The sequence below is a fragment of the Meleagris gallopavo genome, chromosome 2 (assembly GCF_000146605.3).
Source record: "Meleagris gallopavo isolate NT-WF06-2002-E0010 breed Aviagen turkey brand Nicholas breeding stock chromosome 2, Turkey_5.1, whole genome shotgun sequence".
In the NCBI taxonomy this organism is placed as follows: Eukaryota; Metazoa; Chordata; class Aves; order Galliformes; family Phasianidae; genus Meleagris; species Meleagris gallopavo.
This window is the reverse complement of record NC_015012.2, coordinates 20,973,959-20,991,780: the sequence shown is the minus strand read 5'-3', so window position 1 is coordinate 20,991,780 and position 17,822 is coordinate 20,973,959. Positions and strand designations below refer to the sequence as shown.

The 17,822-nt window shown below is 40.2% G+C and overlaps 1 protein-coding gene across 1 annotated transcript in view; it reads left to right on the top strand.

Moving 5' to 3' along the window:
• Positions 1 to 6: 6 nt before the first annotated feature.
• The window catches only part of PPP2R5A (protein phosphatase 2 regulatory subunit B'alpha), a 39,905-nt gene continuing 22,089 nt past the window's right edge, over positions 7 to 17,822 (top strand). The window contains exons 1-2 of the mRNA XM_031552169.1: positions 7 to 215; positions 17,485 to 17,681. Of these exons, the coding sequence (XP_031408029.1) occupies positions 65 to 215; positions 17,485 to 17,681 (348 nt within the window). The 5' untranslated portion in view covers positions 7 to 64. The remainder of the gene's footprint in view (positions 216 to 17,484; positions 17,682 to 17,822) is intronic.

Below are 17,822 nucleotides of genomic sequence, written 5' to 3'. Positions count from 1 at the left end.
TCCCTCCGCTTTAATATATGCTTCTGGAGAGCGACGTCCCCCCGCGCCGCCTCACCGCCCAGCCATGTCGGCGGCCATCTCTGCCGCGGAGAAAGTGGATGGCTTCACACGGAAATCGGTGCGCAAGGCTCAGAGGCAGAAGCGCTCGCAGGGCTCCTCGCAGTTCCGCAGCCAGAGCAGCCAGGTGGAGCTCTCGCCGCTGCCCCAGCTCAAAGGTACCGCCGTCCCCCCGCGGCCCCGTTCCCGTACAGGTGCCCCCGGGCCGTTTCCCCGTGCCTTCCCCCGGGTCCTCCTCCTCGCTCACGGGCTCGCTTTGGCGGTCCGCGCTCGTGCTCCGCTAAACCAGCGTCCTGCGGGACGGCCGTCGCCCGCTGTCCCGGGCTGCCCCCGCTACCTCGCTCCCCTCCTCCGGGTCACCTAGGAGGAGCGTTGGCGGGGCAGGTGCTCCCGGAGAGATCTTGCCGCACAAAATGCTGAGTTTAGGAGCGAGGGGATTGAACGCTACAGCCCGGGAGCGAGTGGTGGCTCCTCCCACGGGGGGGTTTGCCAAAGAACTCTGTGCTTGTGACATAACGCCCTGAGGTAACGGAGAGAGTTTGCTTTTGGCCCGTGTGTTCTTTGCCGTCTCTTTGGGACGCGGTGTGGCTGACCCGCTGCCTGCCTTGGTGAAACGGCGGAGGCTCGTCTCCGGGCTGTGCGCAGTGAATGAGGATTTTAGACGTTGGCGTTAAAATCGGTAACGAAGAGTTTATCCTTTGTTGTGAAACTGATAGCAGAAAGTACACGGTTCACGACAGCAAAAATGAAACGGAAGTTAATGGCAGCCTTCCACACCTTTCAATGCCTCATGAAAGTTCTGTGTGTTTCTCTTCAAAGTTAGAAAAATAGTGATTGGGCAGAGAATATAAATTTGTTGAAGTCTTTGATAAGGACCTGGAAAATGAGGGTGAGGTTACCTTTATCCTTAATGTTACCCAACAAATCAAATCTCCTGGTTTCTGAAACCATATCATATGATAGGGGGAAAAAAAAAAGTAATGATTTGCTGCAAGTGTCTGAAAGCTGAGTGCAGCATGGCCAACTTAAATGTAGTCCTAGCTGATAACTAATTCTTTTTCTGTTTCATTTCTATGGATTTTACAGTCATGGCTGTAAGATCTCAAGATGTTTTCTTGCTTCTTCTAAATGGTAGATATTCATGAATCGTGAATCTGGCCATTAGCAGAAATATTATTAAGTACAAATAAGCTTGGGCAGGAAGGTAGCACCGGAATTATTTTTTTATCTTCTTTGTTGCAGTGGCTGTGCTCATTATTGCTTTAACAAGGGAACTGTTCTTCGTGGTGCTTATTTGTTTGTGAAGTTTTTTCCTATCTTGGTACTCTAGCTTGATCTCTATGGGGTTTAAAACCAAAATAATTTCTTTGAAATCATGATTGAGTTTCTGCTATTAGTATGACTAAACCTGTTCTTAATAACAAAGACAAATTCATGTGCTGTTCAGACAGCTTATTTCCCTCAAAGATCGTTTTAATAAAGCCACTCCAGAGACCTTGTAAAAGCACTTGTTTTTTATCACACATAGGTGGCAGACTTCAGAAAGTTTGGATCCTGATGCTGTAAACAGCTGAGCATTCATACTTCAGGCAGGGAGCACTTCCAGCTTCAATCAGCAAAATATCCACATTTACATTTTTGCTGGACTTCAACATAAAAAACCTAAACTTTGTATGATTAAGTCTTCAAGTTTTGTGAGTGCAGTTTTACAGCTTTTTGCTTACTGCGTGGAGAAAGTTTGCATGGCATCAGCAGCTCTAGTGTTTAGAAATTCAAGCCTGTAAACTATCACAGGAATGTGTTCAGTTAAGCAGAGTTCTATAGTTGTTTGAATTGCCTTAAATTCTTAAAGGAAAATCACAGCTGTCTTTATGGTTTACATTTAGAGTCCTGCCCTCCAAATCTGCTTCAGAAAGCAAAGGGTAAATATGCTCTTAGGAGTTACGGTATCCCACTTAGCGCTGTATCAGAAAGTTGGGCAGCACTCTGCTGCATGCTTTGTCCTGGGACTGTGATGCTTGCATATAATGGGAATTTAGATTTGGAGTGGATGTGGTAGCTAAGGATGTAGGGTGCTTTCTCCCCTTTGCTTCTGATTTCCTTTCTCCCTTCCCCTCTCAAACCTCCACTGGCCTCGAACCTCCACTGGCCTCAAACCACAGGAACTGACAAAAGAAAAGTGTCTGTTCTCCATAAACGTACAGTTTTGTGAAACTTCTTGTTGTAATCACATATGTTTCAGGAAGATGAAGATCTGCTTTATTCTTTAAAGCCAGCTTGAGATTCAGTAATAGTTGTGATGCTGTAATATCTACCAGCCGAGAAGCCAATGTTCCCAGGGAGGGGCCAAAAAAGGAAAGTACAGTCATTATCTTAACGCCCAAGAGTGTTCAGCACACGCTTAAGTAATTAGATTGAGAGTTTTTGCTTTTCCAGATATCTTCAAATAAATGTTAAACGTAGGCTGTTTGAAGCCTCTGTTAGAAGTAGCATTTTGTAGATGGAAAAAGTAGTTTGGTACTGAACTACCGTGAAGTACTCTGACTTGTAGTGATTGTCTTGTCTGATAATTGTCAAGACAATAAAAAGTACTCTAAAACTCCCAGGTAGCTTTGTCATACTACGCTAAAATACCTGTGTACTTTTTTTCACTAGGAGGAAGGATGTTCCAGAAGCAAATAAAAATTAACCATTCACTTTGCCAAACATCATCTTGGGTAGATTATTTCCCTCCCTTCATCTAGGGACTGTTTCTTGTTTGCCACTAATATGGACAGACCAGGTGGTGTGACACCCATTTGTAGGGGTCTAAATAGTACTGTTGGGAAGCCTGTAGAAAGATGTTCTTATTTTCGTAATTCTGGAGTTAATCGTACTGCTTCTCTGTGTTACCAGAATTCCTTAATTTGGCTGCTTGTGATGTCACTGCTAGGAGAAGTCCTATCTGAGACTGGCAGAGGTCCCACAGGGTCTGGACTTGTAACTTCAGGGAGTTGGTGAGAGTGAGGGGAGGGCAGCAGCACTTCCTATTGGTCACTAACATTCAGGTTATTCATGTGATATTATGTATCGTTGTTGGATAAAAGCTGGGCAAAACCTAACTGATGTCAGGACACCTAAAATGAGTGAGGAATGTGGTGTTCAGTTAAGCTTCCTCTGTTTTGGTTACTCAGGAGGGCTGTACTTTAATGTAATGTTTAAGCTGAATAAGCAAGACTGAAGATTCAGAATTTAAAAAAAGAGAGAGAAGAATTAGACCTGTGCCATTGAAATTGCTCCTTTTCAATTTTTACTTAATAGAAATCCTTTGCAAATCTGCAGGCAGAATAACGTGCTTGTTAGCAGCAGGATTTTGTCACTTAGTGGGCAATCCCAAGAGTGCTGGGCTTAAAGAAATCTGGTGGAGTCAGTGTTATTTTACCATTGCAAGGAGTGGTAGTGTTGTGTTGTCTTATTAGTGACTTGTTTTGGAAGGCTGTGAGGGCACGTGCAGTTAGTTCACTGTTGGAGAAAAGAAAATAGCCTGACCTTGGGACTCGGTCTGACTAATAGCAGTGTAACTACACATATTTTATGATCTTTGAGGTATGTAGAAATACAGATGGAAAATGGGAACTAGAAGTAGAAAGAAAAAGGTCTTACTAAAAACATACAGCTTGTTGCTTTTGTTTAGCATAGTTAATATGGTCTGTCAGGCTTTAAAGCAAGCATACCTTTTTCCTGTTACCAAAGATGTCGAGTTCAGCTGGGACAAATAAACCTCTCCTGATGTCTTTCTTAGTACTGAAGAACCATTTGGGAAAGCAAATGTCTCTGCAGGCTTATTTCCTATATCACACATAAAGAACAAAACTATTAAAAGAAATTCTTAGTATTCACTTCCAAATTAAACTATCTCCCCACAGAGAAAACTCTGGCCCTTGCAGCAGAACAGCTGGAATCTGGTCCAGAAATCTGTCAGCTGTAGGCCTGGGCTGGTTGTAAGAATCTCTGTGGGACTGCACGTTAAAGTGGTGATGTAGTCTGGGATAAGACGTTTGTAAAAAGTCCTTCCAGTAGGTAGTTTTAGCATCCAAATATGGGGCTCTGAGTAGGTGCTAACGGTAGTATTTTCCTTATTTAAGCCATCTAGCCAGAGCTTGAATTTGACTGAAAACCAGGTGGTGTGTTCAAGTTAAGCTTTTGTGGAAACATTGTAGGAAGGCCTAATAAGTAAACTTGCTTATGGGTACAATTTTCATCTTATTAAATCCAGCAGGGACAGTTTGGACTTTAAACTTCTGATGCTTTGAGTCATCCCGTGCGTATTTCAGAGTGACAAAAATAAGTGGAGTTAAAAACTGCTGAAAGGAATTTGATTCATACTGATGTTAAGTTGCCTTTGTTCCCAAAAGGAAAATACCTTTCAGAAGGTTTAGAACGGTTTGCTTTTACTACAGCTCTAACAAATATTTGTAAGTTAAAGGCAGATGTGTGTCCCTCGAGCTTGCACTGTTTTGTGGTGGTGTTTTTTTTAAATCCCTGATAATTCAATGCTAGTTCCTCCTCTATAGTGCCTCATCTTTACCTTTTGTGTTCCGTACCACTTGCAGCTACAATCTTCCCTGCTATTTTTCCCTAAGAGGTAACTTCAGATAAAGATGTTTGGTGGGGAACTTTCAAATAAATCTTAGATACAGCCTCAACAGAGGGCACACAGTGAGGCTGTTAGAACTTCTGTTAAGTGAAGTTACAGTCTTGAAAAATAGACAACCTGTAGTAGCTAGAGGAGATTGAAGGTGGCTTTTTTTTTTCTTTTAATAGTCTAATGTAGTTCCATTAAAAATGCACTGTTTAATTTTTTTTCCTATATTAAGGAACTGTTCCTAGTTTATGGAGTGGAACATTTGGTCTGTAATTCTTAACAAATTGACCTTTTTTATCCTTAGACTTGAATTTTTGGTCTTAGAATATACTTCCATCAAAAGCAACTCCTAAATATAGAGCCTATTGACAGTCTTCACATGAACTTTTCTATTTAAATCTTTCACATCTTCTGCGTGCCAGCTTAGTATCGCATTTCTTTTTCCATATTCGTTGCTTTCTAGTTTAGTCAGATATTAGTTTTGCAGGTGCTGCATTTAATGGTAGTTGCTGTAGGAAATACAAATGGAATTACTGCTCTGACTGTCCGATCAGAAGGAGATTACATCAATCAGCAACTCTTTTTAATATCTATCTATCTTCCTTAAAATTGTTTGATGTTTTTCAAAAGGTGCTGTATCAACTGCTCTGGACAGATTAATATTCTTTCACCATAGATGGGTTAAGTGTTGTGTTGTTATGAGATGACATTTCCCTTGGGAAGAGTATAGAATTCAACTTGTGCCATTGCAGTGCCTACTCCCGTTTTAATTTAGCAGGCAAAAATTACATCTATAGTCTCCTAGCAGTGTGTGAACTTTGAAGGTTGGAACCACAGGCTATCTAGACAAATAAATGGTAAATAACTTCTCTTCTATAAGACTCTCTCGACAAAATGCTTTTCCAAAAACTGCACTGACAGCTTCTTTTAATGTTTGAATCATTGGTTTTTATCACAGTGTCACTGAACCAGGTTCTGTTCAGTTTTGCTGAGCTGGTGGTCACTCTCAGTGGCATACTTTTAACTTAAAGGCTGAGCTCTTCTTAGCTAAGTTGCCAGCAATTTTCCTTCACAAGACCTTATTCTCAGCTGCTTGCAGCATTGCTGAACTCTTTGAACTGAAGTTTTCCATGCCAAGTATGGACAGTTTGATTTGGAACTGTTCCTCAAGCTGATTTTCTTAGTTTCAGCAAAAACAATTCAAACTGTTTCTAAGGCTAGAGTAAAAGTACATTATATGTAGCCAAGATAAAACCAACCAAACAAAAAAACTCAATAGTCTTGAGCTCAAGACCTGCAAGTGTATTGCAGATGGTGGTATGGAATCGGAAGCAGCAGGCTGGCTGGAGATGCCAACTGAGAAGACAGGGCAGAAGGGTCTACAGCTGAGGCTCCATGTCTGGCAGGTGCAACAAGTCTGGAATTTAGAGTCTTAGCACTCCTGTTCTGCCAGAGGCTGGCTGCGAAGCTTTCTGCAAATACCATCTCGGTTCCTAGTTTCTTCATAGTCTTGCATTGTAACCAAGGAGTTTTGAAAACCTACTGTGACTCTGAAAAATCAGTCTTGTGATGTTTCACTAGCATAGGATTTTGCCTTGATAAATCAGGAACTGATTGCAGATGAGTTGGCTCATCAAATGAGACTCTTGCATAACTAGGAAAACCTTAAGTATGTTCAAATTTACTTTTTCAAATTACTGATTAAAAGAAACTGATGTATATGGGGCCATAGCATACTTAAAGTATTGACAAGCTCTGGGTAAAAAGGGTGGAAATAGCTCAAGACACTTTCTCAGAAGAAATGAGAAAGGTGGGGTGAGCAAATTTGGAGAAGGATTGTGTAGCATGGGCCAGGAAAGCTGATCTGAAGAAAAGCAGGAATAAAAAGTCAGAGCAATTTGTCTGACTATGAAGGGGATCCAGCTTTGTGTCTGCTGTTGCTGTAGCTGGGAGTTAGCAGGGCGCATCATTGCGTAAGCAAGTCAAACTTTGGAAGAAAAAAACCATTAAAAGGAAAGGAAAGCTTTTATTTTGTTTCGTTTGGGAATAGTGGGATAAGGTCTTTGAAAACTCTGTGATGTTTCTAGTAAGTTCTGTGCTTACTTAAAATAGGAGGTAGATGTAACATTTACACAGTAAGACTGAATTCCTGTTGAGCGGCATGCATTTTGGTCCCATCTGCATGTAACAGGAAGAAGTGATGAGAGCTGCTCTTAGGTTTTGAATTGCGTATGTAAAGTGAAACTGTACATTTAGCATTGGTGGCTTCTCTAGGCAAACAAGCACTTATTAGTCTTCTGAGATGCAAGATTAAGATGTAAATGTCAGAGCCCCCTAGAGAGGCATAGGCCGGGTCCCACAATGCAGTCAGGAAGGAGAAGGTTTAAAGATTTGTATTTCTGAGGATTTTCCCTTAGGAGTAGGAGGAAGCAGGAGCAAAATAAACTCACTGCATCATAATGATTTAAGTAGAGTTTAAAAACAGCAAAGAGATTTTGCCAAATGGAAGTAGATTGATGTGTAAAATAAATCCTTTATTATTGAACACTCAGTGTTTACAATTTTTGGTAGAAAGAACCAATGCTTATAAAATGGGTGAAAAAGAAGTATTCTGACCTTTCATGTATGCAGCTGAATGCTTAGTTTAAGTGAAGTGGGTGCAAGTGTTTGAATGATTGTTTGCTCAAGATGATGATCTGTTCCTTTCGAGGTCAGTGGGAGTTAAGTAACTGATTACAGCAAAACCAGGATTTCACCTTTGTTTCCAGTATAGTTTAATTTCATTTCTTCCTGCTTTAGTACTTATATCATTATTAAGTATCATCTTATTTGTTTGAGAAATTAAGAAACACAAATTTAGCCAATTCTTCAAGTATATTTATGCGAGGAATTACTCCAATACCTGTAACTTCCACCCTGGTTTTCAGAGGCAAAGAAAGATTTTTTTTCCTTGGTATCCCTATTACATTACTCCCCTATACGTCCTCTTCAAGTGCATAAAATAGTGTAAGTGCTAAATTAACTGTAAAATGAGATTCTGTAGTTCTGTGCAGTAATGTGTAACAGTTACCCTCTTGGTTTGCAAAGAAAAACAGTTTTGTGTTGCACTCAGTGCAAATTTTACCATGTGATAATAAGAGCATTTCTTCAGTTTTTGGAAATTTGATTGGTAAGGTTGACGTAACCTGGTTGAGTAACATCAGCATTTTATTCAAAAATTAATTTGTTGGGTCAGGCAGACAAATGACTGGGGAAGAAGTTAAGAAAATAGACATTTAAGTATACATTTAAATTAACAAAAGGGGGCCTTATTCAAATAGTAAACATACTTTCTATCCTTTTAGCCTCAGAAAGTCCAAATGAATTCACTTGGAGCTTCTTTCAAGCAAAGCTTTGTTTTTGTGAATTTGAGGGTGTTGCTAATGCTGTACTGTATAGTGGTTATTGAGCTGAAATTTGTGCTTAGTTGGTGTGGCACACCATTTTGTCACCTGCTTTCCAGATGGCTTTATACTGTGATTCCTGGACATATGGAGTACTACAGCTGTTCAAAGAGGGGGGAGCAATGAGCAGGCAATCCCATCACTTTAATTCTAAGCAGGGGAGATGTGAAACAATTTCTGGTCTTCACCACCCTAAGGGTTATTTTGCATCTTCAAAATGGCATATGGAAATCCTACGTTGTATCAAACACACAGATTTAAATAAACAACGTTTCATTAAAAGCAACTGTGTTTGGGAGAAAGTATAATTACAAAAGTCTGTTGTGAAGCTGACAACAGCTTTCTGAACTTCGGTGCAGTATGGAACCAGCAGAACCCCAGTGATCGTTCCATTCTCATCTTTTGGCTGTCTTAGAGACTTGGTTTGTATTTGCTTTCCTTTTCTGTAGGGCCCAACCTTGTGGCTTGTGAGGGTCGTGTTCAGGGAAGAGGAATTGCCTTAGGCCTCATATATGTGGGTCACCCCAAAAGTAGTGCCTCATATTTTCATGGAAACTACAACAGATACAACTACACAGTAACTATTTGCTAATGCAAATTTTCAGCTACAAAAAACTCTCTTTCAACATAGTCACCACTGTTAGCTATGCATTTTTGTCAGTGATGAACAAAAGTCTGCATGCCGTGCTTGTAACACTTTGCAGCAGCAGAACTCACCCACTGTTGGCACTGCTGAAACGCACCACCCATCGCCTCATGGTGCTCACGTCCACTGTTTGGTCTCCATAAATGTTCAGGAAGGATCAATAACTGTCAATGAGTGCTGTTTTTTCTGCATGGAGAAAGCCAGTGACAAACCTTTGCTTGATGCACACTTCCATGATGCCATTGTGTCAGAGTGCCCCTCTGCTGCTGTCTGTCGCACAGCAACAACATGTCCTGGAATATTGGTGGGAAGGCTCAACCTCTACAGCTGTACCACCAGCATCTATCTGCCTCTGAGATCATGGGCCAACATAGTAGAATAGGAGGCATTGCTTTTGTCATGTATATAAATTAATGTATGTAATTAATAAAGCTTTCTTTGATTTTTTAGTATTTCTATTAAAGCAGATAAAAAAGAGAGCAATAAAACCATAAAACTAGTGTGCTATGCTGTCCTGTGTTTGTGACAGTAGTGCACCAGGATGGTCTGATGGCTGTGGCTACAAATCTCAGTGAGCTCTCAAGGTGCTAGTCAGACATTTTTGGGGAAATTTTATTCTTCCTTCACTTCATCCTTGGCAATAATTGTTCACAAATGTACATACTGCCAAGTAGCAGTGATGTGAATAAGATGGGATTGTGAAGCGAGAGATATTTTTCCTCTGGTAAGAGAGGTCTTAGAGAATTCTGGTAAAGAGATGTGATCGAATCTTTGAGTTGAATATTTGCAACTATACATTACCTGAGGATTTTCAAATGGAATGTATCTGTTGATTGAAAATGGAATCACAGATGTACACTGACTTTTATGGGAACCTTGAACCCTATTCTCATCGTTCTTTTATCGAAACAGAAAGCTCGGCTGCCTACTTTTCTCTGTTCAGAGGACAGTTTTTAGCCGGTATACGAAAATGCATACAGTTATTTACCACAACTTGAGTTAGTTCACTGGGCCCTCCTTGTGCCTTGGTTTCAGGCCAGCATTGCCCCTTGCATACTGATGCGTGGTTGTTGCTGAGGGATGCGTGTTACATTTCTATGTCTGTTTCAGGAAAGCAGTTCACATTATCAAGCCTGTCCCATCTTCTTGCCTTCCAAATAAAAATTTCCCATTCTAAAAGTCATTTACTTACTCTTATTTCCCCAGTTTAATGGCTTGGCTGTGCACATTAATTCCGTGATGAGGTTTATCACCCTTACATTTATCATTGTCTTCCTTAAAGAAGTAGGCTTCCTATTCTAAATTATTTTAAGATTAATATTACAAAATAATCATGAACTGTTCCTCCTTCACTGAGCCAGTGAATTTGGGCTTGCATGTAGCAGAGAATGCTAAACTCCTGGAACCTCTGGGTAAGTTCAAGAAAGGCCCATCCTGGCATGTGATCAGTCTGCTTTTTAAATGAGCACAGCAAATGTAGTAGCAGTGTATGCCAAAAACAAGTGAACACACTGGGGAATGTGGTAGTTGTCTTACCAGTGCAAGAAAGCTTGCTTCAAATTCGAGGAGAGTAACGTAACTGGTCTGTGAAAATGCATACTTCAGCTGCATGAAGTGAAATGTCTTTGCCTTTTATAATAAATTCATAGTATCACTCCAAATGAAGCTTGCATTTAATTAACCACATGCAAATTCATTAGCTTCTTGGTAATTTCTGTTATAAGCAACATTGGTTCAACTGTGTCCTGTCATCAGCTGTGTGTATGTGCATGTAGGTATATCAATGTGTACATGTATGTTGTTCAGCTTTTTGTTGGGTTTTGGTTTTGTGGAATTATTTGTTGCATGCAACTGACTTTCAGTTAGGGTCTCAATGGGTGGTGCTCTTGAGGAAATGTTTGTAAGGTTCGTGTTGTGCATTTTGTCAAAGATGATTTTAGTGTGATAGGATGATCCATATTCCCATTCCATGGTTGATATGGCATTTTGGTAGATTTTCTTTTTTTTTTAAACGTAAGTATATCTATATCTTTATATATATCTTTTGTTTAAGGAGTTGGTGTGGTTTTAATCCTCATTTTTGAGAACATTATGGAAGAAATGAGATGAATTGTGGCAGGTCTGGTCACTAGAGTCTTGCTATCTTTAACTTTTTGAGGACCACTTGAGTAATTTGTTACTTTCTGCATCTGCTCGCATGTTGTCTTCTGTAATTAAGTGGCAGGAAATAGCGCTATTAAATAGGAAAACACTTCAGCTGGGTACTTTCTTATCATCTGAAGTGTTTCGGTTGAGTCAAATTCTCATTAAAGTCAAGGGATTTATTGTGGTAAGAGGTCTTAGCCATATGAGATTATAAGAATGCTTGGAAGATGGTAGAAACAATTTAAATCGGAGACACTTTTAGTTCACCATTACTCCAAGGAGTCATGTCAGAGAAAATTTGTGACAGATGTTGTTGGATCAGCATAGGCTTTTCAGATTTTCTGGACTGATTTGTTAAGGTCAACTGTTGGCCACATGGAGTGGCAGATGAGACTTACTGCAAAGCAGTGCTGCTATTGGGCAGAAGATAGCTTCTGAGTAGTGCTTTTAGTAAACAACTTTAAATGTTTTTTATAGCCTGGAATTCTTAGCTAACTTTTAAAGCCAGAACAAAGTGTATGAATAAAAGTCAGCGTAGGCTGTTATCTCTATTTAGTGTGAGATTTTCTTAAATCACTTTTTGCCATGGGATGTATCAAGGAGTTAATCTTAAGTACACAATTTCACATAAGCAAAACTTGTGATTTCTTAACTAGTTGAAAGAAATAAAGGTTAAATTTTATTTTACTTTTAAGCATTTTAATTGCTTTTTTTTGCACAACTCTTATTATGTGCATTCAGTTGGATAAAATGCATGTTCTGGGGATGGTTGAGCAGATAGGAGGGTGCTGTGTTATATTTTTAAAGTAGTGCTCACATGGATCTGTTTGCAAGTCCTGCCTGATGATCATCTGCAGAATAGTTTATCTGTAAGTGGTAGAAGCTGCAGTTCAGCACATTGCCTTGATTGCTCCTTTGCAGTCCTTTGGATTTCTGAAATGGAAAGGTGGAATGTTTTTATGAACATACATGTCCCAGACAGGATCGATCAGTGTGCCTCCTGTACCTTTAGTCCTGTGCCAAATCTTTATTTTGGCTGTCTTCTGTATGGACTTCCTAGTATCGTATGTTTGAGAATGGTGTTGTCTTCCAAACTACCTCCTCAGGAAGAGAGCTTGTTTACTCTGAAGATGTATAATGTTGGTTTATCTGACTCCCTTATCTGACTTGCAAATCTGAGCTCTGTTTAGTGAAAACACCCAGGGCAACTCCTTCTAGAATTTCAGCAAGACCTGTAGACTACTGTAGGGCTATGGCTGATTGGAAAATGTTTGCTGCCAAACTGCATTAACAAACAAACAAACAAACAAAAAAACCACCCCAGAAACAGAAAACCCTATTCTGTTAGGAAATTGCACTTATCCCTTAGATGGCAACATATTTCTAGATGGGGAAAAAAGAATACCGATGACAGGATTCCTTGGATACCCAACGTGGTGCATAATTCCGATCTGAGTGGCCCTAGCTGGGCTGCTGAGCTACCAAAACCTGGAACTGTGGGAGCATCTTTTGCAGATGCAAAGACATAGTGAAAGAATATTTTAGACTACCAGTATAGTGAAGTATGCTGTGAGATTTTCTACAGGGGCTGCATCTTTCACTAGAATGGAGTTTAAAGTTTGCTTTCTGAGGGAGAGGAGAAGGGAAGTAAAATATAGTTAAGATTTTTCAGTTATCTCATACCCATGAAGTTGGAGGATATGGTTACAAATGAGACGATGAAGTAACAGCTTGATGCAGCTGAGAGAGGAGTTTCTGCTCCCATCTCTAACCTCGTGCCAGACCTGGTGATCATCAGACCCCTCCAGAAGCCATTTAACTTCTCTAATATGGCCATGTTATTGAGTTAAAGCAGCTCACAGAAGGGCCTGACAAATTCCAGAGCCGGTGTTGAGGGATAGATGTGACTGGGAGCAAAGGAGGGAAGGGATGAGTGCATGACAAGAGAGCAGCGGGGAGGAAGACTTCTCCTTGTCATTGTCAGCCAGCTGTTTTGCTGCCTGTCAAGCTGCAGGCATAAGCTTCTGAGAGCTGGGAAGTGTATTCTGTCCTCTCTTGTAACATCAGTTGCATCAAAACCGTTAACGATGTCTTACCGTGCCTGCAACATAAACACTGGCACTCCAGCCTTTCAGGTGCTTCAGGAGATTGCAACAATAACAAGAACTTCACATGACAAAAATAAATGTTAAAGTGATGTTAGGCAGAACTCCCTGTGCTTGGTTTAGATGGGTTAGACCAAAGTTTACCAGAACAGCCTCTTTCTGCTCTGGAAAGAGCAGACTGTACAGCAATGTTGTTGTTCTAATGAGGTGAGGGGGAAAAACACAAAACAAAACAAAAAAAAAAACACCACCAAGCATGGTGTTCCATAGTGCGTGTGCTTCTCCTGCTGTGTCATGTCATTAAGGCTTCATTCTTTGTTTGCAAATCCCTCCGCTATTGAGTACAGCTGCACATAGTGAGTTAATTTTGCACTGCCTGGGAAAGTAAGTTTTTGGAATTTCCAATTTGTGTAGCTGGGAAGGGAGCTTTTGTGGGTTTGGATCCCGCTTTCTGCTGAAGCAAGGATTGTGTTAAGTTCCCTGGCTTTGCACAGGAGGCTTTGGATAAACAATTACATTTAGAAAGGAGAAGTATCTTTCTTTTCCTTCCAGGAGGAGCGCCTGTAAACATAGGAAATAAACATACTGTGGGAAGATGTCACTGTAGCTTGCTGGCTAGTGATACGGTGATGGTTGTCTCTCCAGTTAAGTGCTGGTGAGGTTGGTCAGGGATTGTCAAGTTTCCTATCTATATTTTGTTGGGTCCTTCTTAAATATAAATAAATATATTACCTTTTAACTGAGTACTCTGTGCTCGGACTTAGATTGCTAACATCACAAGTGTGAAAGCACTTGGTTTAGAGGTATTGTCTGTAATCATTAGACTTCTGTAAATAGTAGAGAGGCTGGGAGTTTGTGCTATGGAGTGCGAGGATCCAGTGAACTATTTTCATCAGTTACAAGTGCAAGTTAACATCTGCTGTGCAAACGATCAGAGGCAGTGGCTGTCTTTAAAAAGTCACAGTTAAAGGGAATCATAATTTACAATGGCTTTTTTTTGGTATTGGGTAGAAGGTTTTGTCTTCAGGATTTTCTGCCATCATATCTGATTAAGGATTGACTTTCTGCAGCTGCCTGAAATTTCATTACTGCCTTCCCAAGGACCTCAGATCTACTGACAGCCTTTCAAAGGATATAAGAATGGATTTAAAGAATTTCCTGACTTGTGCTTCTGCCATGCAGCCTCTAGAAAACAAAGCTGAGGCAATTGGATTTTGATCACCTGGATCAGATGTTGTGTAGGCCATTTTCAGTTTTTTATTATTAATGTGTCATGACACACTTCCAAACAGGATTAAATGTCTTAGCTCTGTTCTTCTGCTTTAGACTCCCTTGTGTTTTGCTTTCTTCCTTCTCTCCTCCCTGCCCTTCTTTTAAGCGATTTTCCAACAACATACAGCAAATACATGCGCTGGTAATAGAATTCAGGGTTTGTTTATTTTGTCACTTCGAAGTACAGCCTGCCAACAAGGTTATTTTCTTTAAGCATCCACTGCCTACTTTGAACCTTTGTTGTAGTGTATGGCTCTCACGCTACTTAGGGTAAGCAGCTGTCTTTAACTTCAGATGGATGGTATAAATCTTCACAGACTTTAAATTGAAACTACTTTAAAAATCATCCTGCCGGCTGTTAAAGTACTAAAACTACAAGCTCTGGTGGTGTTGCAGTTATGGTGGCACAGGTTTTCATTCACAGAACTGGAATACACTATTGCAACATGACTTTGGTGTGGTAGAGTAGTGCCTAGCTTCTTTTGTGCTGCGGTAGTTAAACCAAGTTCAAGACAAGGCTTTAGGGGTCAGAAGGCTATCTGACAAAGGAGCTTTCCCATGTCCCCAGAGGCTTACCAGGGAACCTCTCCTGACATTCCTGGGATACGTGTGCAGTGTGTCAAGCAGGTCCTGCACTGGTGGAGGCAGGTAGTACTGATCCAGCAGAGCTGCTTGTCCTCTTACCTTATTTATTATGGTGGTTGCACGTCATTTTTATCTCTTGCAGATGTCGTGGTTATATGATTTCCCCGTGTTGTTGTGGAAAATAGATGTGTAGAAGAAAATACTTCCTTCAGTTTGGTTCTGAGTGGTACAAGGAACAAAAATGAGTAATGAACTGGTTTTTCATCTGGAGAAATGTCTAACTAAGCTAGATTGGATTGTTAATGGAATGGACTGATGTGTGGTCAGAGAGATATGATCCCTGTTTCTCTAATGTCTAAATAAAAGTGGCTAATATAGAGATTTCTTTGATATTCAAGAGAAATTAACAAGTGAGTTGATTATTTCTTCTGGATTCCTGTTACTTGATTTCAGCATTAGGTCTTGAATTTGTTTTCACCACTATTGCAAATGTTCAGGTGACATCTGCTGGTTTTTGAAACTCCGAAGTTTGGTTAATGAAGCTTCATTTTACTGACCATCAACCGAACACAACACGTGCTGCCTCTCGCTGCTGGGCTTTTGTAGTGTGGAGTACAGCTGGGTTTGTAGTGAGGCAGAGTTAGAGGAGATGCGAGTCCTGTCTGAGGCTGGCTGCGTGCTTGGGGTTACTATCAGAAATAAACGCCTCCTGTGTTGGTTCCTTTAGCTCAGCTTTTTGGATTGTCTCCTCAGCATGTCACTGTTATTGCTTTGTTGCTATGATACAGCACTTACTCATGCAATCTGCTGCAGAATATTAGAAGCTCTGAGCTGAAATGTTATGTAACTTACAAATGTTTTTACAGCTGATACTCATTATTTTGCACAGAGGAGCGATTCATGTCTTTGCTATCGTGTGATCTGTTGATATCCGAGAGCAACAAGCATCTTCTGCAATTTTTTCTTTGGAAGAAATGGTTCAAATATCAGAATTGCCATACAATAGTATGGATTGTTCTTTACGAGGGAGTAATAACCACGAGCTTTCTTACAGGATCCCTGAAGCTGTTGTGCTCAGTTAATAGGCTGTCAGATGGCACAGGAGAAGATGGTACAGTGTTCTGATGTTGGAGCTTTTGGGACACAGCATGCACTTGGGATTTTGCATTTAGTCCATTTTAGCAGCAACTTCTTTGCTTGCATGGAAATGAAAGGATTCTACCAGATTATTAGTGAATGTTAAAACCATTGCTGACTGTTGGAAGTGGAAGGTGTTTTGCTGAGAAACTTGAGGAACTGACATCATCAAAATATGTTTGAGTCACTAAACTTACAAATTTAAAGCTTGCTAAGTTAGAGTAATCCTAAAACGATAAGGAGAAGCATAAGATCTTTCTGTGTTTTGTTCAACCTTTAAAATGAGCTTAAGATTTTCAGCAGTGTTACAAGGCTGCTGTCTTTTTCTCGTCTTCTTAATTTCCTTCTGATGAAGTGGCAGTGCTAAAACAAATACTACAGGGGATGAATGAAACTAAGAGATTAGGTTGTCTGCCTGTAGATAGGTCTTGGAAGTTGTACAGGGGGAAAGCATTCCTTACTCCCAGATAAAATAGGGAACAGATAGGGAAACAAGTGAAATCCCAAGTGACTGATAGATGAGGTGGTACTGTGTTACTGGAGTGGCTGAGAAGAAGCCTGACAACTCAAGCAACTAAAAAAAAAAACGCAGACAAAGGGCACCTGGGTGCTCAGCATTGGCCTGGGCACTGTGACATTGGTCTGATTTCTCAGTTAAAACCATGGCTGCCTTCGAACAGTTACATTGTGAGGGTGTATTCTATTTGTGAAGTATACATTACTCAGTGATCTAGCTGATGTGCAGCTAGCGTGAAATACTAATGGAGGAATTTTGCTTATCAGCTATCAGAGAAACCGCACTATCAAATGGAAATGCCAAGTTGTAGACAAACACATTGCTCCAATAGGCCAAAAAAGCTGTAAAACCTTACGTGACTAAGACTGTAATAAATTACTTAGACCAAAACATCAAAATTTGGGGTTAATCCTTTTGAAATATTGGAGTTGATTCTCAAGGGAAACATTCATCACATGATATCAAAAGTATGTGAGGTATGTTGCATCAGGGTTAAAAAAAAAAAAAGACGAAGTTCCTTCAAAGCTGATTTTACAGCTTTTAAGCAGGTTATATAATAAAGGATTAGGGAATAGAATGAGATAAATCGGATGAATGAGAGGTTAGTATGATGCACTGCTTGTGTATGTGACTGTTGGTGAGGGAGAGCTGGTACTTACTGAAGGCTGTGTATTTCACATAAAGTTAATTCACTTGTTTTCTATGTATACATTTCCTGCCTTGCTTTCATTTGGGCTTCCATGAAATACAAGTTTTGAACGATGAGCCATTGTAACATACTTAAACAGATACTTTCAGTATCTTTCTCTTTTCACAGTATTACTTAGCTTATTAATTTGCTAGGTGTACAACATACCATTCCTCAGTTAAAGATCTGACAGATTATGCAAATTTTTGTCAACTGAATTTGCTTTTATGGACTTTGGTGTTTGTTGTTTTTTTGTTTTCAATAGATGCCACCTCCAATGAACAGCAAGATCTTTTCTGCCAGAAGTTGCAGCAGTGTTGTGTGCTCTTTGACTTCATGGACTCTGTTTCAGACCTGAAAGGCAAAGAAATTAAGAGAGCAACACTGAATGAACTGGTTGAATATGTTTCAACGAATCGTGGAGTGATTGTTGAATCAGCTTATGCTGACATAGTGAAAATGGTAAGTAGAATCTGGAACTGAATGCTCTAAATTGAATAAAGTATCCTCAATGAATCAGTTTACAGTTGTGATGGCATCTAAGTCAGAATTGCTGTTGTTTTTTTCTGCTTATAAAACACAATGTCATTTGTTAATGGTAAC